Raw genomic sequence first — 27,092 nt, forward strand, 5'->3', positions numbered from 1 at the left:
TATGATCATAAAATAATTTATATGGTTTATAACTAACATTGAACAAATGAATTTTCAGACTAAACGTTTAATAAAAGTGAATTGTATATTTCTAACTTTCTATCAAAAATTACTTTTTACTTGAAATAAAAAACAACTTGTTTTACATAACTTTCACAAGTGAACTTAATCCGATGAAGTACATATTACAATACATTGCATTAATTCAACAGATCTCAATCTGACCTACAGTTAACTCTGCAAAACAGCAAAATGTAAACCCATCCAAATTTGACCCATAGTAAACCCAGCTTATAGTGCGACCTAAAGTTACCCAAACGAAATCCGCTCTAAAGTAACTCCGGCCAAAAGTGACCTAAAGTGAACTCAATGCGTGTACAAACATCCGAAAGTAACTACGAGTAGTGTTTCCACTAAGAACCTTTGATACTGAGCAAATGTTTGTTTTAGTTGCTATTAATGTTTTAAAGCGGATTTATCAGAGTTGTGAAATAATGATTGCTTAAAAAATAGATTTATTAAAAAGTTGTTTTAATTACTTTGGAGGATAATGGTTGGAGGTTGTAGTAAGACGTAGTAAGAATATCAAATCCCATACAGAAGTAGGCTTCATTTTGGACGTTTCGATTAACTCTTTATTCATTTTCAACATCGAAATGAATCAAGAAAATAAATAAAGAGTTATTCGAAACGTTCAAAATGAAGCCTACTTCTGTATGGGATTTGATATTCTTATTACGTGTTTTAATTACAATTTGTTTTTAATATTAATTTCATCTGTAAATATAATTATCATAAAATTTTACCAAAAATAATTTTTATCCAATTTAACGTTTTATATGACTGACTGATTTTACAGTGTTAATGCAGTTTTGTCCGGGTTTATATCTGAAAGCTAATAGATCCGATTCCGCAAGAGAACGAAAAGCAAGCTTTACTGCGTAAATTATGCACAAAGAAATTTTTATTTGCGTAATGGCGCACCTTCGAGGTTACACCGGCTACTATCGTGTGCAAACTCACCCAAGTTTTTGTCTCGATTCCAAGATGCATGAGTTGTGATAAAACGGCGGCCGTAGTGACAGGGGTTCCCCATTCGATGATTCCCACGTTGGTGTCGGAATAAGTCTGTTTTGAAAAAATATATTCCATTGCAATAATGTTGACGCTTTATTTTGATCAAACGAGAGGCAGAACTTCCGAGTCCCGGTTCCGACCAAATGTGCAATTTCGTGAAGTGCCCAGTCCGGTCCAGACTCCATAGTCTGTATTTTACCGATTTACGTTTCTAAAATAAGGTGAATATTTAGCTTTTATTCATAGGGGTTACGTAGAATTCACCCACCCACATTCCACAAAACATGGTTGGGAAACATCAGCCATATGCTATTAAACCTATACAATTTACATATTCCGTCCATGTCAGTTTTCAAAATTGGTACTGCGCATGCGCACGTCGGACTCTAGTAGTCTTACTCGAGTCTCTATAGTCCGAAACCAGCAAAACAAAGCCGACTCCGTCGAGTCCCAAGTCTGATGCGAGCAAGGCAGGCTAGAAAACAACTAGCCTGCAGTGAGGTTCGAACTCACGACCTCCAGGTAAACCGGGACCGTCGCTCTACCAACGGAGCGACACAGGCCATAAATAATAAGAAACGAATACAGTTTTTACAAAATTACAACTAAAAAATACATTACACAATTGAAAATACATTACATAACAAAAAGTATAAAGCATTATAGGTTGTATGCTTCACTCTATCAAGAAAACTGAAAAAGATTTACAATGAAAAAATAAAGTACAAAAGATATATGCTACGCTTGGTTAAGTTCAACTTTGTCGGATATTCGTACAAATAACTTTATGAGATCAGAAAAGCCACTTAAAATTGTTAGTACAAATAACATTTTACAAATAATTGGCTCTAACAACGACATCACTTGGAAAGGTTTATTCTCAGGGGTTGAAGAGGAATGATATACACAGAAGCAATGCAAGGCGACAAAAGACAAACCGCAACTTACCAAGTATAGAAAGAAGAAAAGGATGACGCTTTGGTAGACGGCGTCCAGAATGTTGAACCAAAAAGTTCGATTCTGGTACAGCTGCCGAAAATAAACAAACCGGTTAAGTTAAAGTCGTACAATAAGCTATTTAGTTTCCTCCAAATAAAAGTTTGTGCTTGAGCAAGCCAAACTCTCTTGCAAAATTATTTAGGTAAAAAACAGTACAATGCTGAAAAAACATTTTTTGTTTGATCAACTAGGCATAGTGCCAGCTTAGAAAAGAGATGGCAGGCCAAATCCTGCCAGCCAGCCGTACGTCGCCCATGCCCACCCTTGGTTGATATAAAGGGTTCTTACCTCATCGCGAATGCCTTGCATATAAAGGTGAGGCTTCCTCATGAGAGTTTGCTCTGTGATGTCACGATCGAGGACCCCGTTGACCAGTGGAGGGACGCTTGTGAAGATCAAGCTGAAGCCGAGAAGGTAAAGCTGCTCGATCATGTTCGCGCCCGAGTAGCCGCACAGGAACTGGTACCAGAAGATTAGGAAGACAAAGGCCTGGGTTGGAGAGAAAATAAATAGGTTTTCATTTTTTTAATTGGGCGCAATTTTTTGTATATATTTTTTTTTATTTATTTTTTTTATTTGGGCAAACTTTTTTTTATTTTTACTTTCAAGTGGAACTGGATACAAAAAATTAGGAAGACAAAGGCCAGAGTTGGAGGAAAAATAAATTGTTTTTTTATTTTGTTTAATTGGGCTCATTTTTTTTTTTTATTATTTAATTTGGAACTAATAACTGACGACAAATAACAAATTTGTGATTAAAAAAACGAGTAGTCATTATACCAGTTAGCATCGGGTATCGGATCTAAACCAAAATAAGTTTAACTGCAAAATTTTTCACATAAAAAAATCAGCAAGCCGGTAAAGATAACAAAATAGCGCCGCACAAACTTCAACAAATTTATCTATTTTCATTATTTGATCACAGTAATGACGTAATTTGGCATCAGATTAAATAACAATACTTTTTGTCATAAATATCGGGTATTGGTATCGACACAAATGGTCTAGTATTGGGCGTCCCGAAATTACACTACCAGTTAGCTTAATGGGTATTGGCTCCAGACATCCAAAACCAATTTTTACCTTTTTTAAGTTTTTTTTTTAAATTAAAAGAAAAAAATACGGTCAAAACCAAGCAAAAAGGCGGCGGCGGCGAAAGCAACTTACGGCGTTTTTGTAGAAAAAGTAGAGCACCATGTTGGAAAGGCGGGCGTAGTTCCAGTGCCCGTGAACCAGCAGCAGTTTCTTGAGAAAGCGGAACTGCGCCAGCGCGTAATCACTGCTCATCACTGCCTGCATACCTTCCTGACCACTCAAACCTATCCCGACATCAGCCACTTGGATCATACTGACGTCATTTGCGCCGTCGCCTGTCATGAGAAAGGGGTTGAGACGCGTTGGTCTACATTGTTTAAGGAAAAAGTATATTTCAATGAAAATATCGAAGCGGTAAAATCGACAACTCGTTGTTTACAAACGTTCCGGAAAATACCTCGTGCGATTATCACTGGTCAACAAAAAAAAAAAAGTTTTTTTTTTCTTGCAAAGAATTTGAGAAGTGTTTTAAGGTAAGTTTAAGAAGCTGATTCCAAATCTGTTGACAGATTTTCTTCATCACATCAAGACACTATTCGTATGTGCCATTTTTGCAAAATGGTACCCGAGTTGACCTTCCCAGAGTTGCAGTATGGCAATTTGAGTGGGAATGCCATGGCCAATAAGCTATTCCCGCTACAATACAAGCCTTTACTTTGGCAGGACGTTATAAATTGAATATTAGCGTAAAGAATTCAACATATGGCTTTGCTAATTTTACTACAACTACTAAGAAAACCCGTGAAGGTGTAAAAGTATAGTATTGACGTAATCTTTTGTTAACTATAGAAGACGCATGCGGCGCAATTTTTGGTATTATAGCGTAGGTTGTTTGGCTTATTTTCTTAACTAACTGTTTATTTTTCCCCAAACAATTTTTTTTCCCGATACAAAAGGTTTCAAGAATGTTGCGAATTGATTCTTTTTGTAAAAAACCTACATAAGTAAACGCACAACCCGATTTTTTTTGTAAAATGTCAGCAGAACTGACAAAGCCGCCCTTGACGTAACTGCAGAAATCCGCTTTAAAAATAAAAAAGGTTTCAGAAATATTTTAAAACTCTTGTGGTTCATTCCGATTCTAAAAGCCGGCATGGTATTCGTGCAGTCAGTCAAAACGCCCCATCGACATCAACAAAACAAACAACGGTCAATGAATAAAACACCGAACAACGACTGACCGATAGCAAGGGTCATGACGTGCAGTTCGTCCCTGATCAGCTTAACGATCTCGCCCTTCTGGATGGGAGTGGCTCTGCAGCAGAGAACGGATCTACATCGACGCGCAAGTTCCACGAACTTCTTCTGGCAATCCTTGTGCAAGGCGAAGCCCAGCGTCTTGCCGTCGATGATAAGAACTGTGGGATGTAAGGCGTGAGAGGTTAGACCAGCAAAACGGTGGTATTCACAACTGGAGAAATACTCACACCTGGGCAAACCACGGCCCGCGGGCCATTTAATCCAGCCGCGGCTCATTTTGAATAAACATTTAACTTTTTGGGCGAAAATAAGCCTCGACGTTTTTTTATTTGATCTTAGAATATTTAATGCAATACATTACTCTTGTAAGGCATTCTCATGTATTCCCACAATTACCAGCTTGTCAAAACAAGTATTTTTAGCATTGTTTTAAAAGGGATCACACGTTGCATTGTGTATTTCAGATCCCCTTTCTGACATAGCCCGAAAGACATTTTCTGTCTTCGTTTTATTTACAAAATAAATAACCTCATTCATAATGAATAATGGCGAAAGAAAATACTTTATTTAACCCCAAGTCATTTGTCCAAAAGACTTAAGTCAAGTCAAGTCATTTTGCCCAAAAGACTCAAGTCATGTCATTTGAAAACAGTGACTTTAGCGCACTTAAAACAAGTCATTATAACACTTCCTCTCACTTACCCAGGGCGGGTTGGTCCCTGTCGTCGATACTCGGGTAGGTTGTGGTGTTGGGGAGGATAAAGGATACGTCAAAGGGTAAGATGGAGGGGGATCGGTTTTCGGGGGGTGAATTGCTCCCCCGCTTCATCTGTTGGTCCTTAACGTGCGTCTCCAGCAAAGCGTCGAATGCCTCCTACGAAACCAATGCTAGTTATAACTTATAGGGGTGAGCATTATTATACGAGTCTGTGTAAATGGCCGTATTTGTCTTGTAAATAGATTAATCAGGTGGTATTGTATTAATAAGCTTTTCGTGCTTCATTAGGTCAAAGTACAAATGATTTGAGGTTCATCAGGGTTGCAACACAACTTTATGGGAAAAAAGACATTCGAAAACTTTTCAAAGCAAATTTGTTTCAAAATAAGGCTCAAATTAAAAAAAAAGATTTTCTACTTCGACCTCATTAAGCAAAAAAAAAGCTTGTCAAGAATAAGCTGGACATAAAATTACTTTTTTGATTCATAAGCCTTTTTTGAACAGTGTCAATGTTTGAAGTATTGTAATTCTGGCATATTTGACAGTTTGAAAATCAGGAAAATGTGGCTCAAGCACCGATAAGAAAAAGGAGCAAGTTATCAAACCAATTTGCCACACTCACCCTAGTTTCAGCGTTTAGCACGATCACTTCATCTTTGGCGTGTATAAGCCGACACGAGTAGCCGATGTTGATGGCTGTCTCCTGCTTATCGCCGGTCACAACCCACACCTGGATGCCAGCCTGACGTAACGACTCGATCGTCTCTGGGACGCCTTCTTGCAACCTGAGGGAAAAATATTGTTTTGTGATGTTTATGGCTTTTTACTTGTATTTTGCGTTCTAAACAGGCAAATTTGTATTATTTTGGTTATTTTTCTCGTATTAAGCCAAAAATACAGTAGTTTAAAATATATATTTCCCCCCCGAAAAATCCTTTCGAAGTGTAAAACGCTAAGTTAGATCGTAATCAATGGCTAAAAGCCAAAAATAATTGAATATCGGGCGAGTAGCGATACTACCACTTGGTATCGGGTATCGGCTGCAATTCGATATTATCGGTCATATTTCGAAACCTAAACGCTTCCAGAAAAATAGTTTTCCGACACTTACTTATCCTCAATGCCGGTCGCTCCCAGCAATTCGAGTTCGGTCTCCATTTTGAGGAAGTTGCGCATGCGCAGTTCGTCCCTGGAGTCCAGACTGTGGTCGGCTTCTCGTTGCGCTCGAACGAACTCCGCGTACTCGCTCTCCGATACCACCTGGTGGATATATCGGGAAAGGTTAAGTTTTTTTATCTGGGGACCGCTGGGAATTTTTTTACACAAGTTATAAGCTAAAATTGGTATTTACACAAAACGCTGAAGTATTTAAGGGTATTTCGATTCCGTCTTCAGCCGAGTCGTTTGATTGTAAGTTTTATTTAAAAAATCTCTTTGATCAACTTTATATAAAAAAGTGTATTATGACTTTTTTCGCCCCAAAAACTTTCATCTACAATTACCAAAAAATAAAATTCTGATGTATCTTATTTACCAAACAGTACTAGCATTCTCTTTTACTTTAAAAAACAAAAATGAAAAAATAAACACCTATTTTTTGACGTTTTTTTTAAAGTAAAAATATAACTTTATTAAATAAAAGGTATCATAACAAACTACAGATAATAGCAGATATTTATGTTACATAGATATATCAGTAACAGTTTTGCATCACAATTACGTAACATCTGTAAAACACAGAGTTTTTCGTTGCCTCTTTAGGTTTTTCTTTATTTATTAACACATTCAGTCAAGTATGATTAACGGCAAAAGGCAGTTATTCTTCAACTGTATGCCGTTACCTGCTTCTTAAGTGTAGTTGTGGTAAAGCTATAAAGGTATTTGGGTACACTATGCACGGATCAGTAATGTAGCTTGATAATAAATTGCTAAGCCAAAAAGGTCTGAAGCTGATACAAGTTCGTATCGAAACGTCTTAATCAAGATGCTGTCGATCTACTCGACCTTTTTGGCTTTGCAATTTATTATCATCAAGCAATAAAGGTATTGTTTTAGTAAAATGTTTGGCACGGATTTTTTCCGCAAGACATCTGGAAAATCACTTACCTTCTTTGAGATACAGAGGGTACGAAGGCCGCTCCTGGCGTAAGCGTCCAGAAACCTCTTTGTGTCGGATACAACCGAATTAGCGTTGCTCGAAATTGGAGAAACCTCGCCATCCTTGGGCGACACGTCTGATGTAAAAAATATAAGGAAATAAAAGTTGATTTCAACCTTCTTAGCGGTTTCAGAATATAATTCGACTAAGGTTTCACAATTAAATAGAAGCCAGTTGGCAGTAGCACTATGTTATTTAGGGCTCAGGCTGGCAATATATTTTTCTAAAACACTTGCTATTGTTAACATTTTTTATAGCCTTGCTTTCATTTTTAGGTAAGCTTATTAAGACCGAATGTTGTCCCACGTTTTACAAGCACAATAAGAGTTGTACAACTTTTTTCCCTGTTTTATACAAAAAATAAAAAAATAAATAAATTAATAACAAAATTTTAAAACGTCGCGGCTGCCTATTGATTTTTATTTAAACTTCAAAGGCGATAAAGTTAAGACAACATTTTCGACTTGGTCAAGTAATCAAGGAAATTTTATCAACTTAAGTATGAACACTGTTTTTCAAGTAAGGTTTTTTGAGCAATTTTTTATGAAAGCCAGAATATTTTAAACAGCTTTCTCAATATTTCAAAACATGTTTTAAAGAGCTAAGATCAAGAATACTGCAAAAAAAAATGTTGTGACAAAAAACAGATCAGCCGAGAGAAAAAGATAATTATCAACATACCGAAATGCACGTGTTCCTTTGAGTCGGCCAGTTGACTGAGAACAGCACTGTCGGCTCCCTTGCAGTAAAGCGTGATCTCGTTGGTCCTCGGGTCACGAACCAGGACCGACATTCGCTTGCGTTGTGAGTCGAATGGAAGCACTTGAAGCACCTGGGTGGATGGAAAACAGTAGTTAAAATATGTGACAAAATAGATGGGTAAAAGGGTTAAATATGTAAGGTCAAGACTGTTGGATTATGTGAAAGCGGTGAAACATAGCATTAGGCGATTTTTTTTATTTAAACTTATTATGAATTCTAGTCTGTTATTGCTTTTAGTTTTTAGATGAAAAACGAAAAAATCAACTTAAAGCTGTTAAACGGCAAAAAAATGATTTTTTTTTTCAAATTGGAAAACGATTAGAGTACTCAGAAATTTTCGTTTAACACCTCTTGTTTTAATAGGTTGGCTCATACGTAGAGCTAAATATCAATACTGAGGACTTGTTTGTGATAACAAAAGATGAATTTTAATTTGAAGCTTAAAAACAATTGTAACCGTCGACTTTTTAGACATAAAATAAAAAAAATGGGTAAGCATCCGCAAAAAACGTCATTAAAAAGTATCTAAATCAGGGATAATACTCACTTCAAACAGGCGACAGAATATCTTTACCTAAAACTGTTAAATTTTATCATAAACCTATAAACGTAGAATCACTGAGCACCTACCTCAAAGACCAGTTTACCGCAGTTGCCTGGTAATGTAACGGTGACGGTCTCCCTGCCCTTAGCGGACGAGCGGTTGGTTAGCACGCAACCGTAGGCGTAAGCGGCGTACACCAGAGCTGCCTCGTCAGGGGATTCGGCTTCGTATCGTACTTTGCCGAGGTCGACACTGGCTCGGCTGTACAGAAGGAGACAGATGGTTTGTTTAGCAAAAGTAAGCAAAAACAATTTAGCAATATTATGGGATTCTTTGTTTAGCTCTCTTTAAATAGCATTAAACGTTTATAATTCGATTGTTGTCTAAGGAAGCCCAAAGCTAGATTTCACACGAAAATATTTACAACTTTAATGAAACCAAAGTAAATGTAAATGTTGGTTGTTAGATTCATATGATTTAATTTGCTGAAAAAAAAAATAAATAAAAATTTTCCTCACCTGTTTGAATCTCCACTGGCATCCTCAGAACCCACAACGTTTGCCGAGTTGTTGGTGTTCCCGTTACGGCGCGCCGCCTCGGGGGTGTTTCCCCCCTTGGTGGGGGTCCCGCCCCCGGATGGGGTCGAGTTTGACGAGAAGCTGCGGTAGTTGTCGCCGGTTGGGGCAACCTGGGGGTGAAACGGGTCGAATGGGTTAAATGAGTTAAGATGGAGGGAATAAGAGTTCGTTGGTTTGGAGGTTTAGGATAGAACGAAATTGAGAAATTGGAACGTATCTGACTCTTTGTTCTACTCGGACGAGTTGACCAACGTTTTATTCGATTATGCAAATTAACGCGTTCCTGGGCGAGTCGTAGAAAGTGAGTTAAACGATAGATACTCGAACGATTCAATCAATTTTCTATTCGATTGAGTAATGTAACGCGTTACTCGGCAAGATATACAAAGCAATCGGAGTTAAATAATTGTACTTGGGTCAGGCAACTCAGACGAGTTGATTAATGTTTTATTAGACTGAGTAATTCAATGCCTTACTTGTAAGGGCAAAGAAATGCGATAATAGGCCGAGTCGCGTAATTGTTCTTCACTGCTAATCGCAAACGCAATGCGCTAAGATATGAAAAAAAAACATATTATAGTCACTGAGATGACTTGAGTGATCTCAAACAGTATTCTTAACCTTTTGGGCTTTCTTAACCTTAAATCTAAACACGTGGTGGCGCAATTGGCCAGCAAAATATCTATGTTAAACTAAATAAAATTATCAAAGCCCGTACAGAATAGGTATAATTTGATATTCTTTTGGGCATTGATATTCTTATTACATCTTACTTCAACCTCCAACCATTATGTTCCTAAGCTAAACTATTTCAGAAATTTAGTGATGTTTACAGTTAATCAAGCAAGGTAATAAAACGATAAAGACCAATCTTTTTTGGCAAACAATCATCATATAAAACCTTGCAAGCGATTGGTGCCAAAGCTGCAAAATTAGGTGAAAAAGCACAATCCAAAAACTTCAACACGCTTTTGTGAAAGGTTTCGGAAGATTTAGTTCAAACTTTTGGATGCGTTTAGTAGTGGATTGCTTGGAATCGTAGATTAGCGGAAAATTTGAACAGGGTCGGTTTGCAGACAATCAGCAACTGTCTAATTACTTTAAAAAATAGTTCAATTGTTTTTTAATGGGTACCATTACATCAACGTTTTTACAAAAACTCGTAAAATCAAATCAAATTGTTTTTCAACCTGGAGATAATTTTCAATAAAACGCTTCTTCATACCTAATGAGCATTTTTTCAGCTCTGTTCTTAGAAGTCAAATGAAATCGAAAAATCATAAAATGCATGCACTGTGTATTGTAAAATTATAGAAGCAAAATAGTTATGGGTGTTACATGTCTTGGACGAAAATGCTTATCTTATAGAATTGACCACAGATTTCTAATCAGCCTAGGTTTTATCAAAAACATGTCGTTTGGCAAATTTTACAGCAAAAAATTTACTATTTTTGTTTTACATTTAGTTGAAAGGTAATTCGCTCAGTTGGGGAACTATATGCCAACGATTGGGTTAGAATGTATGGTAAAATGTGGGATGTCGTCAAAAAAATTGATGCAAACGCAACAGATTAAGCTTTCAAGGGTGCCAACAAACGTTTCTCTGTTTACTTTTGAAAAGATTCTTCTCAGCAAAACACTTGCAGAACCAATTGAACTAGAGTCAGCTTTGTCCTGTAGGTTTCACATTAAAAACGTGTAAATTGTAGGACAAATACACACATATACACATTAAACTTTCCACTTTGTAAAAAAGGGAAGGCACATTTTTCTTTTTATGTTCTATACTCTATAGTGTGTATAGACGGCAAATAAGTAATAAAAAAGTACGTTAGTGTTAACGCGATTTATCTAATAAAGGTATTACACAAACGTACACCAGCGTTTCTCAACCTTTTTTCGCGGCTTAAATGTTAAGCGTAAGTGTGATAGTGGAGCATCGCCCACCCAATTCTCTTCAGTGATCTTAAAGCGGGCAAAACACAAATAAGACATCAGCATGATATATGTTCGAATTGATTAAAATGAGCCATTTAATATTCGTTTTGATAAACATGGTTAACATCTATCTCAATAAGCACAACCATATACAACTATACTGCATTCGGCAACCCAATCAAATCAAACAGCGACCTAATTCGCGGGCGACCCAATAGGTTGAGAAGCACTGACGTACACAACATTTAAAAGGGAAACATCAATCTGAAATACCACCCAAAAGCGACCTTGCTTAGAGCAGTGGTTTTCAAACCTATTTAAAAACATTACAACTATACATTTTGTCTTACTAAAATAGTTGTTTGCCTATGTAAAATATCTTGTGACTGCGAAAACTGCGCGTGCGAGTTGTTTAACTTCAACAGACTGGAAACTTATCAAAGCTCATCAACGAATAAAATCCTTGTAATGTTAAAAAACCTTTGTTAATCAATATGAACTAGTCATCACTAGAGGTGAAAAAAAAACAATGGGCCACGATCAGCTTTGTTAAAAAAAATTGGGCCACAGAATAAAAAAGTTTGGTAACCACTGCCTTAGAGTCAACAGCCTGTAAAATCCCTAAAATATAGAGCGCTGTTCCGCCAATGTGACGTAACAGGCGCTCGTTTACGTTCAAATTCAAAAACGTGGGCGCGCAACAATTCACCATCTAACATTAAAAACCAGAAAAAGCCGAAATTCAGCACGCCTCTGTGACGTAACAGGCGCTTGTTTACGTTCAAAATGGCCACTTACCACTGCGGTTTGCTGCTCGGCCTTCTGGTCGTTGGAGAGCACCACTGTGTTGCAGATGGCCAGGTTGATGAAGAAGTCCATGACCCGACTGAGGTCCGGTGCCATTTGGCTTCCTCGTTGCTTTGAAGATGATTTGAACTCGTCGATTAGCACCGGGTCAGGGGTCACGTCCGTCTCCTGGAGAAAAAGTGAAAAAAACGGTTGAAAACGTTTGGCCCGGAATTAGGATGTGAAATAATTGATAATGTACACTTTTTCTATTCTATTTACGTGTCGTTCCTGAAAACTGTTAGGTTACAGGCTATTAATGGTGCCACGACGAAAGGCGTTTTCTTAATCACAAGACTGTTATCTACTTGCGAACAATTGTTAGAGCAGACCAAGGAACCGCAATAAATTGATATCGAAAGTGGAGGGCGGTAGCAAAGGGCCAATACCCGGTCAAACAACCAACAATTGCTGACTAATTTTGTGGAAACGTGACGTCACAAGGGCTATTGACGCACAATTGTGGCGGTGTGGTGTGCGGCGATGGTGAGCGCGCGTTCGATTGTTCGTGCCTCAGTGATGTAACAATGAACCGATGGCTTTGACACAATGCCGTCTTTCGTCATCGTTTCAATTAAGAGCTTGTCTGACAAAAAGCCTTGCCGCAAACCTACAGTACTATAGACATTAAACTTAAGAGCCATAGTGGTTCTAAAAGTATATATTTTATAGCAATAATAGGGCTGTGGTTCTTAAACCCGGGTACACGACGTATTTTTGTTTTCCAAATTTGCAGAGATTGTTAATATTTTGCCATTTAAAAAAGGTTTGTGGTCCACTTGTGTTATAGGTTCGAATATTTGAGTAATTGTCCGTTTTTCTAGATTTAGATAAGGTTTACCTTGCTGCATGCAAAATTAGGTTGTGTTGGTAAACATGAAAAATAAAAATTCAGAAAGAATTCTCTCAGAGTCCGTGATCGCTTTGGGAATCAAACAGACACTCTTAATACAAAAAGGTTGAAAACCACTTGTATAGTGCACACTGAGAAAAACCTCATTTGGACACGGAAGTAGGGGCGTGCGATAATCTAATATCGATTTTCAATACTTAGCGCTAAAGAGTTATTTTGCATTGGGAAACAAATTCGATTTAAAGTAATATTTTTATCCAAGGTAATTACCTTGGGTAGAAAACCTTATTTACCTTGGGTAGAAAAAAGTTTTTATCACAAAATTAGGGTACATGGACCTTTAGGGGTCCGCATACTAATTTTAGAGGGCCCATAAAGGCTTAATAAAAGTATATTATTAAAAAATTGGAATACTTTTTTTCAAAAAGAGTTTAATTGAAAATAACGCTTCGGAACATTCCTCTTGAATTCACAAAAAACTCTATTCGGGTTTACATTGTTCGAACCAGTTGTTTTATATTGTCTACTTTTTTAATGACGTTAATTTTTTGACGTCATCTTGAATAATTCTATGCCGGACCTGGTTTCGCGAACAAAAAATGTTTTTTGGGGGTCAGAATTAAAAAGAAACCCCGTGGTTTAGTGCAAATCTAAACGATTAAAAAAGTCATTTTTCTTTGATCAAAAAACAACTGACCAAATCCTCGAGTGAAGCTTCGTCAAACTGTTGGTTCACGATGGCGCCGGGGTCAGGGTTACGGGTATTCCCCGGTTCCTCACTGGCGATGGTGGTGAGGACTTCGCGGGCCGACACCGAGCTGATGTTACGTCGGTGGTGGGAGGCGGGACGGCGTGTACTCATCTGGAACGAAAGAAATTTAAATCCTTTTAATCCTGTGGTTCTTGACATGTTGGCAAAAAGTTGAAACTATTACTTCACTATAACAAGTCTTGTGGACAAATGTGCATTAAAATTATGTTTAAAAGCGAAAGGAAGACATTTTTTGGTGTAAAAGTCATTGTTTGTAAAATATATCCCTAAAATTCTTTAGTTTTATCAATATAACTTTAAACCTTTTGAAGACTTTTCAAAGAAAACTTATGGGAATTCAAAGACCTTAAATTGGTCAGCTCGAAGTTTTTTGAACATAAATCAAAACCAAAACAGAATGTCATACTGAACGCAATTGAAAATAATTTTTTTTAACGGCACTCTTTAAACATATGCCTTAAGCTGGAAATAAAATAATTTTGGAAAACATATGGTATTCCAAAGACTTTTTAATAAGTAAATCAATCCAAAAGTTTACTGACAACTCTGTAAGTAACTGTGGCAAATCCAGGTGGATTTTTTTGGGTCTTAATTTACGAAATGCATTCTGACCCAACGACGGCTTTAGGCCTTGCTTAGAACAGCTTTAAAAGTAGTGTCCAGGAAACCCACATGACCAACAAACGCGTGTGGAGTTTACTTTGGCCAAACCCCGTTCAAAATGAATACCTTTCTCCTTTAAAAGGCCAAATATTAGGGCGAAGGCGGTGGTCGGGAACTTATATTTACCCAGTCATAAGCACATGACGGACACGTGATACAAGGCGCCAGGCCTCTATTGTCACGTCACAAACCATCCTTTTTTCATGCGCCGGTTGGTCGCGGTCCGCTGACCAGATGCCGCTGTACACTTTTCGCCTTTTGAACTGTTATAATTTGGGTTTTTTTTTCAGCACATGGTATTGGCTTGGCGGTTTGAACTTGTCTTGGAATGAAAACAGACTCTTAAACAGCTTAACTGTTTTTGATTTCCTAATTTTTTTTAAATAAATTATAGACAGGGAACACACCTTCAAGCTGACGGATTAGAAAAAAAAGTTATGAAAAATTTGCCACGGTAAGGGCAAGGATAACAGCTAAGAGATGTTCCAATAAAATAGAGTCTTTAATTGCCTCTTGAAACCTAGGCAACACCCAAGTTAAAACATTGACAACCTGTTGCTAATATACGCTAGAGAATTTAACCTTACAAGCAACCAATGCAAATATTAAACCAAGGCAAAGGGCGTAAATCTTACTGCTTTTTTAAGGCCTTGAAATGTACTCACCAAAATTTACGGCTTTTGAGAAAAGTGTCAGTATAACCGAACTATTAGTGTACGTACAGGCAGACATGCATTCGCATTTTTTTCGTTTTTTAACGGTGCAACTATTTTGTGGAGCCTGTACACTGGTGATGCTGATAACGCCAACCATAACGTTTGTCAACTGAAAGCTATAAGGGTGGCGGCTGTTCGCCTCGTGAGGCCAATAAACTGGTTAATAGGTAACCTGGCGGTGGCCGAAGTGGCGATACGTGGAACATTCCAGAATAGCAGGGGCTGACTGATAAGTGCTTATCTCAGTGTGACCAAGAGTCTATGTGTGTTTGGCCTTCGATTGTAAATTATTGGTTTTCAGGTAAAACTAACTAAAGGTTTGTAAATCGGTGTTTTTAGCCGTTTGAGTAGTCAGTCGATTTGCTACTTTTAAAAACAGAACTTGCATCACGCGCTTGTGGCGAAACAATGGCCGATTGTTGTTGTTTGTTTTACACTAACCGTACAATGTCTTGCATTCTAAGCATGGCGAATTCTGTACTCAGAAACGCCGACTTTTTATTAGTAACAAAAACATTGGCTAGCAACTGGCATTGCTTGCAAAAGAAAAGCCACGGTATGCATTGGGCCGCTTTAAAAAAATAGCCCTGGAACTTTTGATGATATACCCTTGGTTAAGGTCAGACAGCTTTCCGGCTTAAAGCTCTACGCATTCAAATTCAAACGTCTGCTGTAAAACTTTTTGGTCTGTTGTTGATGTTACTTACACAAGAATGACTAGAAAACAATTTTTTATCCCAAAACATTCTGATTTCTATTCATTTAAATCTTTTCTCAAAGATAAATATTTCCAGCCCCTAGTTTTGATTTTACTTCAACCGGATAAAACATTTTGAGTGGTTAAAATTTGAACTCTTTTTTTCAAAGCTTACCCGATTTTTCCTGCTTCCAAGCGGTGAGTTGGGCGCTGACCTTGAAGTGGCAAAGGTCACAGTGTGACCATCAACGGTGTCGCCGCCGTCATGGGCGTCGCGGCCTTCGTGGCCTTCGCGGGCGTCACCCTTCTCGTGATTGGTGCGACTTTCACCGGAAAAGTTGCGATGCCTGAAAGTTTGAAAAATGCATTTTTTAGACAAAGCCAGGTTTTGAGCGAAATATTATAAGCAAAAAATGCGAGATACATTCTATTTTTCGTATTATTTATCCCTTAAGCCCACTTACCAACCCAGTACATGAAGGTCATGCCTAAAAGTTTGAAAGTGCAACTTCTGGACAAAGCCAGGGTTTTAAGCGAAACATTTTAAGAAAAAGATGCCAAATACCTTCTCTTTTTTGCATTCTTTATCCCTTAGGCTCACCTAACGGCCATGTACACGAAGGCCATGTACCTTGCGCACACAAAACCTGCTCAGGTTAATCCCAATTTTAAACGGATAAAAAGTGGAAGAAAAAACATTGATACACCCCCTGGGGTGGCAAGCACAATAGCGGAGAGCCACAATCACAATGGACTGCCTGTCACGTCATAAAGACTTCGACACACAACGGCGACAGTGGAGTCGATTTCTTTGTCAAGCGACGACAAATAAAGCGTCGGTTTGTGTTGGGCAGCTGTGAAACCACACTTTTGCCAGGATATCAAAGTCCGGGTGCTGTGTGCTTTCTACACAGTTAAGGTGCTGATATCTAGGCTAACAGTAGACAAGAATCTGGATCGATTTAGGTTTTTCTCTCCTATATTTCCCTGATGTTCACAATATACAGATCAGCGCACACTTTAAAAAACAAACACGTGTTTTTATATTAATTAAATAATGGTCGAATTGAGAGTTTTTTGTCACGTTTGTTAAAATCTTGCTGTTTTCCATGTTAAAAATGAATAAAGAGATATGCGAAACGTTCAAAATGCTGCCTATAATTTTGTATAGGCTTTGATATTCTTACTACGTTTTGCTGTTTTTAAATTTTGCAGTCATTACAAGGTTGCCAGCTGCCACACGTTTTTATGAAATAGATTTAAAGACGTTCAAAGACATCACTGGACGAGTGTTATAAAAATAACTCGAAAACAAATATAAAAAAAAGTTTCGAAAAACATCATTGCACACATAAGCTGGACATAAAACAAATTTAAAGTTTTGTTCAAACACTTCTGGAAAAACATTGGGCTTTTCAAAGGTTTACGTGTAAATCAATTCAAAGGCCTCATGGCAACCCTGCAATAATGTAGGGAAAATATATCACAAACAGCACCCATCATAGAGTATAGTAAAAAGGGTACAACTCTATTCACAAAGGCTTTGCGGCGACCGTGGTAAAGCAAAGGGGGTGTGGGGTTTCGACAGCAGTCAAAATTCGGGAAATTCTCGAAGTTTGATCGAGCGTTAAACCGTCTTACGCAGGCCGAGCACGTTTGGCAACCAACCCGCCCCCTCGACACGCCATTATGACGTAACAATGGAGGGAGCGTTTTTTTTAACGAAAAAGGGTCGACTCGAGGATCGAAACTCGGGACGAGAAATTCCCGGCACGCAAGTTTCGAGTTTCTTGCCCCAAAAGTTAGGATTTGCTTCACGAATTCGTCAAATAGCGATGTCTTGATGCGCCGAGACAGATATCACGTTATTTGACGACAGCGCCGGGAAAAAACACACGTTTTTTATCGACATCGCTTTCAATTTTTTCCTAACCAGCACATTGCGCCGTTTACCTAATTTGTTCGCAACTTGATTCGATTTTTTTTTTGTCAAACTTACGGACATAGTAGCAAGTTATCGCTCTAACGTCCATGGTTAAGGCGTGAGCGAAAAACTGCTACAAAAAATCCACGCAAAATGGTATTTTCGTCATATCAAATAACGCCCAACCATTTATTTCCCTTGATTTTTCCCACATTTATTTCGCTTGATTTTTCGACTTTTACAATTTATAGCTATTCAATAACCAAAAAAGCGGAATACTTGTTTTTGAATATCAGTAACAAACTCCGCATCTTATGCCTTAAAGTTCGTAAGAAAATTACAATTTCCTAACCGAAGGTGACTTGTTTTATTGGTTTAGCGACTTAGAAAGCGCTGCACTTGGTATTTGTTTGGATCGTGATATTTTTTACTTTAGTTATCGGCTATTGGTATCGAATTAGAATACAAGCATCGGGCATCCCAAGTTGTTATAATATTTTATATGATATCCATATAAAATTTTATTTCATATTTTATTTAAGTAAGTATTAAGTGTAGTGTTGTAAAAATGTCATTTCAAGTCATTTGTAAAATAACCTGAGTCCCATTCAATCATTTGTTTAATAACTTATAAGCGGCATGAATAACACAAAACAAATAGTTGAAAGAAAAGCCACATTCTAAACTTATAGCTTAGGCTCCAAATAAAATGTATTCAAAGACTATTTCAAGACTGTTGGGAAAACATAGGGTTTTGTAAAGACTTTCAATACGAATACAAATCTTTTCACACGGACACAATAAAGACAAATACGCGGGTGTTATTTTACAGTTCTCTTAACTCCATGTTTTCTTCACACAATTCAGTTTAAAGGGCACGAGGGCCAATACATAGCCTATACGTTGCTTGCGAGGTCAAAAGAGTAAAAACTAGCTTTAAAATGCAATTTGCACAATGTGATACAAATTTAGTTCTGAAAACCGGTAGCCGATATTTTGGACAAAAAGTAGCGAGGTCCGATCTGACACCATTATAAATTACATCAGGTGTATGGTATAAAGCAGCGAACTCTTTCTTGAAATTTCAACGCTGTGAAAATTGTGTGGTTGGCAACTTCACTTTACTAAACCTTTTAACGCTAATGCGAATTCAGCCATAATGTCGTAGAAAAACTTGCCTTTTAACCATTCAATATCACCAATATGGCATTTTTAGCATAATTATGACGTCATTTTGGCATTTTGTCTAAAATATCAGGTACCGGAATGAAGGGTCAGGCATCGGATATTCGTATGGTATAAATAAATATTTCTTACCGCATGTGCGGACGTATAGAGCCGGAATGTGGCCTTCTGTAGCTTCGTACCGAGTCAGTGCGCTGCAGATTAGGGTCGCCTGCGATCAAAAGACGAAGAAAGGCTTTACAATTGAGAAGACTCGCCAATGCTGTTTGTACAGGTTAAGCAAGGAAGCTTTTAACGGGGAATTCGGGACCATCGTAAAGCCTGTTTTGGCTAAAAAACAGCGACTGGGCAAATATAACAGAGGTATCGACCGTGGCACGGTTTATTTAATGATGCCTATCTATTCTCCGCGATTTTCTCCGGCTCTTTGGCATTGTTGACTATCGTACAGTAAAGTACATTCGAGTTAAAAGCCCAAACCCGGAACTAGGAAAACAGCCATATTGTTTTTTTAAAAGACAGATTTTCACTTTCGCAAGTAGAGCTATTGCGTTGTGGTACCCGACAAAAGAATGCATTCTGCCTAGTTCCTACACTGATATATTAATCGGTTTTGAGTAATTTTTGGTTCCTTTTTTTTATTTTAAAGGAATAGATAGGCTAAAAAGGCGCGATTTTTTTACCTGGATGGATGAATCCTGGCGTTGGTTCGGAGTTTTCTATTCGAGCCGCTAAAAAAAATAATTTGGAAAACAAAATTAAAATAAAAGCCTTGGCAAGGTTAAGAAACATTGACAACTAAGTTTTGCGTGGTGGGGTTTCAGTGGTTGTTGCATCTTTATTTTATGTTGTAAGCCTGATTTATTAAATGAACCAATGATAAAATATAGAACTGAGAGCGTCATGTGATCTTTACATTCGTAAAAAAAAACAGTATCGAACAGAATGAAAATAAATGCCTTAGCACGTTAACATTGACAGCTATGCTGTTCTGTCAAGCTAATAATTCAAATTTGACAAAAAAACTAATAGTTCTTTCTAATCGTCCAACTTGCTTTTCAACTAAGAATTGCAATCATAATTTTATTCCAGATACATTTTCACTCGTTTTTATTATACTTTGTTTCCCGAAAAAGTTAAAAAACAAAACAACAGGTGACGATAAAATCTTTGTCGCAAGACAACTAACAACCAAGTCATTGTCAAAATTTATTTAAAAATAAACGATTATTTAAAAAAAAAAATTATTACCAAAAAACACGTCAAAATTTGTCTCACCGTTGGCGGCATGGGGGTAGTCGACACCCCCGACCGTGCAGCGCCGGAAAACCATCTGATTCTCGGTCAGTGTTCCTGTTTTGTCTGAGAAGACGAACTGAATCTGGCCGAGGTCCTCTGGTATGTTGAGAGCCCTGCACTGCATAGGGGTGTCAGTTTCGGCGTGATACAAGTCCAAGTCGTTGTTGATCATGTAGACTTGCGCCCACTTTACAAGCTCGATGGACACGTACAGACTGATAGGGATTAGAACCTGTGGAAGAAGGAATGTAGGTGGTTGACGATCTCAATGAAAACTATACCCAATAGCTTAGTTTTTGCCGGTAATGTATAAATTAGCATGACCGATAAATATCGAATCAGGGCCGATACCCGATACCTTGTTAGTACTCGATACTCGTCCGATACTAGGCTGGTATCGGTGCCGATCCAAAAAACTTGATATAGAAATAGCAGTCATGATTTAACGCAAATTTTTTACTCCAAAGGGTGAAGTTTTCAAAAAATCTCTAAGTAAAAGGCGAAAAGCGTGAACATTTGAAGGTATCTTTCTACAATAGAAAGAACGTCAAAAACGTGAATATTTTTCGCATTCCTGGTCCGATATAATAATTTTACTTAAAATTTCGGCGAACCCTTCTTGAAGCCTTAACCCTATATGTTAGCCGTTATCGTTCGTCAGTATGACTTCAAAGGAACGAGGTGGCAGTTTTTGTACACACACGTGTATAAAGGTTTACAAGGAATCCAATAGAAAGAAAATTTGTAGACATCTTATCGCTAGTCAACATATTTTTGTTGAAAAAATAACGACAACCAGTCATACGACTGAAGTAAACCCTTGTAACACCATTATACAGCGAGTAACACAACGGATTTTACGAACAAAACGTTAATAATAACTCAATTGGGAAGAATTATCATCAAAATCCACGAAAAGCTAACAAAAAGAGATGCACAGCTTTGAATGAGGAGAAAGATTCAGAGTAATTTGAATGCTGACGTACTACTGTGTTTTTTTGCGTTTAGCGTTGAAACTATCGTCTGTTTTTTTTTTACCTGGAGCAGAATGACCATGGTCCAGAACATGTAGAAGCCAGACAAACCGGGCTCCAGGAAGTTTTCGTCGTTTTCCTTTGGAACGAAAAGTTCCGAGCTGGGAATGTCCTTCATGTAGTCCGCCCAAATGCCGTTGGCTGGGAAAGCGAAAAAAATAATGAAAAACGGGTTAATTCGAAGCTTCGAAGCTGTTTTAACCAATATAGGTAAAAGGGCATAATTTTTTTTTTTTTTAGGAAAAATCAGTAATGAGAACTCTTGACAATCAATTAATAAGAAGATTTAATTGGATTTTTTACTAAATCAACAGTATTTTGTTGTTTTTTGAAATAATACAATAAATCGAAAAATGGCGTAGCATTTTTAGAAAAAAAGGAAAGGGTTTGAAAACAAAGGTAATTTTTGTTGTTTTTTTAAAAAGATAAAAATCAAGAAATTATTTAAAAACAAAAACCTCGTTTATTTAAATACAGAAAGAGTAACAAGGCAGCGTGTTTGTTTTTAGAAGTTAAGGAAAAAAACATATTTACAAAAAAATGAAGTTAGGAAACAAGGTTTAGATTTTTCTTCACGGGACAAGATAACCCAACTTGCTTTTTTTAAGTAAAGGAAAAATTCGAAAATAGTTCATATTAAAAAAATAAAAAGTAGGAAACTAAGTTTCTTTAGGTTCTTCACAGGGCAAGTATAGATATATCTCAAGAATATGATTTGACTCAATTAGGGTTAAAAAATGTCACGATAATTATATCTCAACCCGCCCAGTAATTACATGTCAGTCTGCGTCTCTATATGACGCGACCTGATTTTGCACAATCACTAACGAGTGTTCGCTTTTAATCAAAATATGCTGAGTCACGTTAATGTTATTGTCAGCAAAGTGAAAAGCCCAAAAGAAAAACAACATACCAACTTCAATAATGGTGGTATTTAACGGCGAACTTTTAAATTTACTAATAAAACGAAAAGTTAAAACGAAATGATCGGCAGTTGTTATGACAAATTTTTTTGAGGGAGAGGGGGGGGGGATTTTGAGGAACCGAAAAGATTTCTTTCAAAAACTGTCAAATTTTTTCAAGTACAAGTCAATTTTTCATGTAGTTACAGAAATTGGTGATATTTTGAGAGACCGCTACAGTGATTTAAAACACCCTGAAAAAACAACGGTTGCGTTCATATTTTATCTTACCTATAGCACCGAAAAGACACATGACGATAAGCAGAACGACGCAATAGACAACATCTGTGTTCATTCGCCGTTCCAGCTTGCTGCGCTTATATCTGGAAAGTTTATAAATAAGTGATGACGTTTTTGTATTTTAGGGTTTCAGCATGTGCGCCGTATACACGGCAACATTGACATTGCGCTGGAAATAGGCATCATAAATAATGGAGAAAGGTCTCAAACGGTTTGTACCCTGCTGCATTAAAAAGCCATTTAGCGTTCGATTAATGAGCAACGAAGCTACCAAAAAGCTGGCCGCTAAAAGTACACAGGGTTTGCATTTTAAATCCATTTTTTACATAAACATTGTCCAATCTGAAGAGTTGATACTAAATTTTGCCATTAAAGTTTTGCCGGAACAAACAATGCCTGGCGGAAACAGTATATTCATAAAACGTGGTCCACAAATCGCCTTTGGGGTTACAATAGCACAACACACAACAAGGATGTACAATAATATCGGATCATAGCCGATACCCGATAGTTTGAGTATCGGTGCTGATCCTATACTAAATTAATATTTATTTTTTCGCCAGATTCGGCACCCAATGGAGCAATTTCCGCCTTAAAGGGTAAATTCATCAAAAGTAGTAGATTAGCAACTAAGATGGCACTAAACTTTGGCTAAAGCAAATTTCGGTCGAAAACCACAAAAAAAAACATCTTATGAGTGTTTATATTTATTTTAATTTGTTTTTTTGAACATAGAATGACGACTTTGGTATCAAAATGCATCGCAACACTTTTTGTCTATACAATATCGCTTATCGGTGTCGGATTGAAACGTCAAGTATATCGAACATCTTTACACATAACTTAACAATAGCATTTGTAATACCAGGCCCCGCGAGAAAGCTGCCGTCTAAACAAAATTCAATTCATTAAATGTTAAAATCAAGAAAAATTCTATTCGGTGGCAAGGTTCGAACTCACGACCTCTGTCCAATGGTTCACGTACATTCACGGATTAGGGATTTTCCTTGTTCATAGGACTTAGACCAAAACCAAAAAGGTAGTATTTAAAAAACTGTGAACCTCAAAAACATTTTAAAGTTTTCTTTTTACAAACGTGAAGCATGTATGTATATTGTATGCACATTGCACAGGTTACAGTTACGTGCGGTAAATTTGAAAGGTGTTATTTGCAACTATGCCTAGCTGCACGCCCCTTATATCTTTTATATTCCTGACAATACGTTCATACTGCGTATATTACTGATGTTTTGGCACGTAAGGGAATTAACTAAAAACTGCAATTTTCATTGTGCAACAATTTAACAAACAAATGCTGCTGAAGATCCCATTTAAAGCCATCCTTAATATGTGGATTTCACTTTTACGAATAAGCATTACACAACGATCTAATGCGCATAATTAGCACAGTGTGTACGAACGTATCGAATTTCAACCGTAGACAAATGCAATGATAAGGTGGAAATTGCAGAGCGGAAACAAAAATGGCTGAGTGCAGAACGTAATTGTAGGTCCTTGTATACACAGCAGAAACAATGTCCCTCAGGCTATTCAAAGCCTTCTTTTTATTAATCAAGGGAAGAGGGCAAAATTAAAACGCGGCAAAATAGCCTTTTTCAATATTTCAATAAAGTGTAGGTGCTGCTACAGGTTAAACGGCGGTTAGGCTTGGTTGATGCTAGCAACCAAACTAAAATTTTATAATAATCGGCGTTTCTTATTCATAACTCAGGCAAACTCGTTACTCGAAAGATAATTCTGGCACTCAATCATATTTAAAAAAATGCTATTCGTTAAAACTTGTTATCATTTTTAATGGTATACTGAAGATTGTTATTTTTCCTGTTTCTTTTCTGTCATGAATGCCTAAAATCCTAACGGCACAGCTGACAAGGTCTTTTAGGCCGCTCGACGTGCCAGCCATGTTAAGCATGCAATTTAGTTTTGCGTTCGACAATTTGTTGATATGTGCCTATCCTTATGATGAGTGGCAAATGAAACTTACTTACTTGATTCGTTATTTACCTACCAAATTACCAGTGAATTGACATATCAGAAGAGTATTACAGTAAAAACGCTTAACGTACCAACTTAGTCCAACAAGACTTTGAATGCTCCAATGCAGTGTTTTTTTATCATGCCACTTAATTAAGTAAATGTTATTATTACAGATCTATGCATACTGTACCCAACTAAAAAAAAGCTTTAGTACTTCACCTTGGTCCATTGTTGTTCAGCATAGCTTTGGTCTCGTGACCTGCATAGATGACGATACCCTCCACATAGTCGGTGTTACGAATGACACAACCTCGAAGAAGTAAGTTATTGCTGTTGATTGGGATCTTGTCGCCGCCGTTTGGTGGAATTCTGGGTTATAACGTTCGGCGCAATTAGGCTACTACTACTGGTTTGTTGGTATGTAAGAGGGCAAAATGTTGGGAAATTTGACACTAAAATAGGGTGGGAAAGCCAGTGTACGCCTCTGAGAAACTTCCACTGTTCCTTTTTTCGTGGTTTATACAAAAACAGAGCTAAAAACAATTATCATTTGTTTCATTGTACTTTTAATTGTTTACAGGCAAGTCAACTTGTTGAATATTTAACAAACTTCCAATAAGACTAAGATAAAACCTGTTATACCGATTTTACACTGACAAGATACGTGTGTTTTTGAAAACGAAGCAATAAAACTGGTGCGGCCATCACAAAGGAACTGCTACAAATATATTTTGTTGAAAAAAAAAAAAACTTGTAATGGGGATGTGATGTAAATTGCTGACAAACCATTACGTTTCACATGCCCTAGTACTAACATAAAACTTGCCATAAAATAACAGTTAAAAAGGGAAGGTTAAATTGGCGCCTAGGCCGTTCAAAACCCGCCCACCTCGGAGTTTGCCAAATATTTGCTTGGTTTCTAACGTGAAAAGGATAGATAGGGACGGCGCTCTTAAATAGATGACAAGGTTAATGAGTAACAATGGGACGCTAAAGGCACCAGACAAACATGCTATGCCCAAGAAAAGAAACAATATTTGCATTTTGAGGAGAATTCCTAAAATGGGTAGACGTACAATTCAGACTCCTGGAAAGCAGTCCGTTCTTTGCCGTTTTACTAACGCGGATACTGGATAGACAATGAAAAAGGTATTTACATACAAAACAAAATACGACTAAAATACACCGTTTTTGTTCGCAAATGGGTGATTATTGTTGTTATTACATTTAGATGTTAAGTAAGATTCTGGGTCCATTTTAGTAAAGATAAATTCCAACTATAAAATATACCACCAGCACATTTACCAAAAATCTAGCCTTTTAAATTTTTCAGTGGCTTCCCTAAAAATTTTAAGATCAAAGTTGTCTTCAAATCTTTTACAAACAGTTTTACGTTTGGAGGCAGAAGTGAGTTTACAGCTTGCTTGTAGTCAAACACTAAATGACAAATTGTTTACCAAGTTATGTCATACATGAAAGCCACAGTGTTGTAGAAACAAGTATAGGTACATACATAGGCTAAATGCAGCCAAATGGGCAAACTCTACATCCCTACCATGCCTGAATTGTATGTAATTCAATTAAATTTGTCTATTTTGTTTGTATTTCTGACTAGCATATTTTAAGTTGTAAGGGCTACAAATTATTCATGCTATATTAAGGTTACCTAGAAACAATTTTCAAGTGGTCATATCATTCGACTTTTAAATTCTAACAATTGTTCATCAAATATAAAGAATAACTTTGTGTTTTTGAAGATAGGGTGCACATAAACAATGCCTTTACTGGGGATAGTGTACTGTAAACAGTGCTTTGCGGCGATGGCAGGAAATAATACAAGCAGTATTTCCTATATCTCGCATATGCCCCATTTCTTGCATTGGTCATGGCATAAAAATTTCAGCCTTTGAAATTTGCTTAAATGCGAAAGAAATAGTAAGGCTCTCGGCCATGGCCTAAAAGTTCAAATGTGGTCTTGAAACTAAATTATGTTGCTTAAAATATTCCACATTTTTTCATACAGCTAAAATGTGTTTACGGTAAAGTTGTTAGTAAAAACTTTTTTTTTTAATTTACAAATGTTAGCAATGCAATATTTTTTAGCAAAGTGGCAATTCATTTTTAACAACAAGATAATAATAATAGTAATATGCTATGCAGCCTATTATATATAAATAGGGTAAGACTAATGCCAAGAAAAATGATCTTAACATGGTCACTGTTACTCACATATTTCCATGGAACTTGTAAATTTCGTTGCTTGGCGTTTGACACTCAACAATACTTTTAAACTCTTGCGGATGGAACTCATTTGACTAAAAAAAGAATGAATGTATTCATTAGAAAAGTGCTTCCTTCCCAGCATTAAGCTAGTCACAACCTAAATTTTAATCAATTTATTTAGCAATTTTATAAGTTACTAGCTGCTGATCTTAATTATATAAAAAGGATAAAAAAAAAAAAAAAAAAAGAAGTCAAGAATACATAAATGGTTAGTGTGATAAATATTATTTAAAATTTTGATTCAGAAAATATGTTCAAAGAAGTTGCACTGTACATATTTAAAATAAAAAAAGCTGTTGTTCTTTAAAGACAAAACAAGGGACTTTTTATGTAAGACATATTTTTAATGATATGATCACGCTGCTTTAGAACTGTATGTTACTATTTTCACAAAAAGAAACAAGGTAAGCTCCTACCACTAGTGGTATAATACACCTAGGGAACTAGGTTAAATGTCAGGAGCAATTGATCATTGACCTATAAGTGGTAGCTAGTAAATATTATTTAGGTATAAAGAAATAATGTTATCTAAAAAGCAGCCAAAAGAACAG

General features: G+C 36.9%; 1 protein-coding gene across 1 annotated transcript in view; it reads right to left on the reverse strand.

Annotated features, from left to right (window-relative positions):
- Positions 1 to 27,092, reverse strand: part of LOC146162623 (phospholipid-transporting ATPase VD-like) — a 72,947-nt gene that overhangs the window by 2,813 nt on the left and 43,042 nt on the right. Inside the window, exons 5-27 of the mRNA XM_083384256.1 lie at positions 26,488 to 26,573; positions 24,478 to 24,627; positions 22,252 to 22,343; positions 21,063 to 21,199; positions 20,004 to 20,256; positions 19,409 to 19,456; positions 18,858 to 18,936; positions 15,792 to 15,963; positions 13,466 to 13,630; positions 11,868 to 12,044; positions 10,743 to 10,805; positions 9,072 to 9,241; positions 8,640 to 8,814; positions 7,929 to 8,079; positions 7,196 to 7,323; positions 6,201 to 6,349; positions 5,712 to 5,874; positions 5,074 to 5,245; positions 4,353 to 4,529; positions 3,244 to 3,446; positions 2,365 to 2,565; positions 2,026 to 2,106; positions 1,024 to 1,128 (exon numbers count right to left, since the gene is read on the reverse strand). Of these exons, the coding sequence (XP_083240382.1) occupies positions 1,024 to 1,128; positions 2,026 to 2,106; positions 2,365 to 2,565; positions 3,244 to 3,446; positions 4,353 to 4,529; positions 5,074 to 5,245; positions 5,712 to 5,874; positions 6,201 to 6,349; positions 7,196 to 7,323; positions 7,929 to 8,079; positions 8,640 to 8,814; positions 9,072 to 9,241; positions 10,743 to 10,805; positions 11,868 to 12,044; positions 13,466 to 13,630; positions 15,792 to 15,963; positions 18,858 to 18,936; positions 19,409 to 19,456; positions 20,004 to 20,256; positions 21,063 to 21,199; positions 22,252 to 22,343; positions 24,478 to 24,627; positions 26,488 to 26,573 (3,297 nt within the window). The remainder of the gene's footprint in view (positions 1 to 1,023; positions 1,129 to 2,025; positions 2,107 to 2,364; positions 2,566 to 3,243; positions 3,447 to 4,352; positions 4,530 to 5,073; positions 5,246 to 5,711; positions 5,875 to 6,200; positions 6,350 to 7,195; positions 7,324 to 7,928; positions 8,080 to 8,639; positions 8,815 to 9,071; positions 9,242 to 10,742; positions 10,806 to 11,867; positions 12,045 to 13,465; positions 13,631 to 15,791; positions 15,964 to 18,857; positions 18,937 to 19,408; positions 19,457 to 20,003; positions 20,257 to 21,062; positions 21,200 to 22,251; positions 22,344 to 24,477; positions 24,628 to 26,487; positions 26,574 to 27,092) is intronic.

Source organism: Ascidiella aspersa, chromosome 3 (assembly GCF_963924565.1).
Source record: "Ascidiella aspersa chromosome 3, kaAscAspe10.2, whole genome shotgun sequence".
In the NCBI taxonomy this organism is placed as follows: domain Eukaryota; kingdom Metazoa; phylum Chordata; class Ascidiacea; order Phlebobranchia; family Ascidiidae; genus Ascidiella; species Ascidiella aspersa.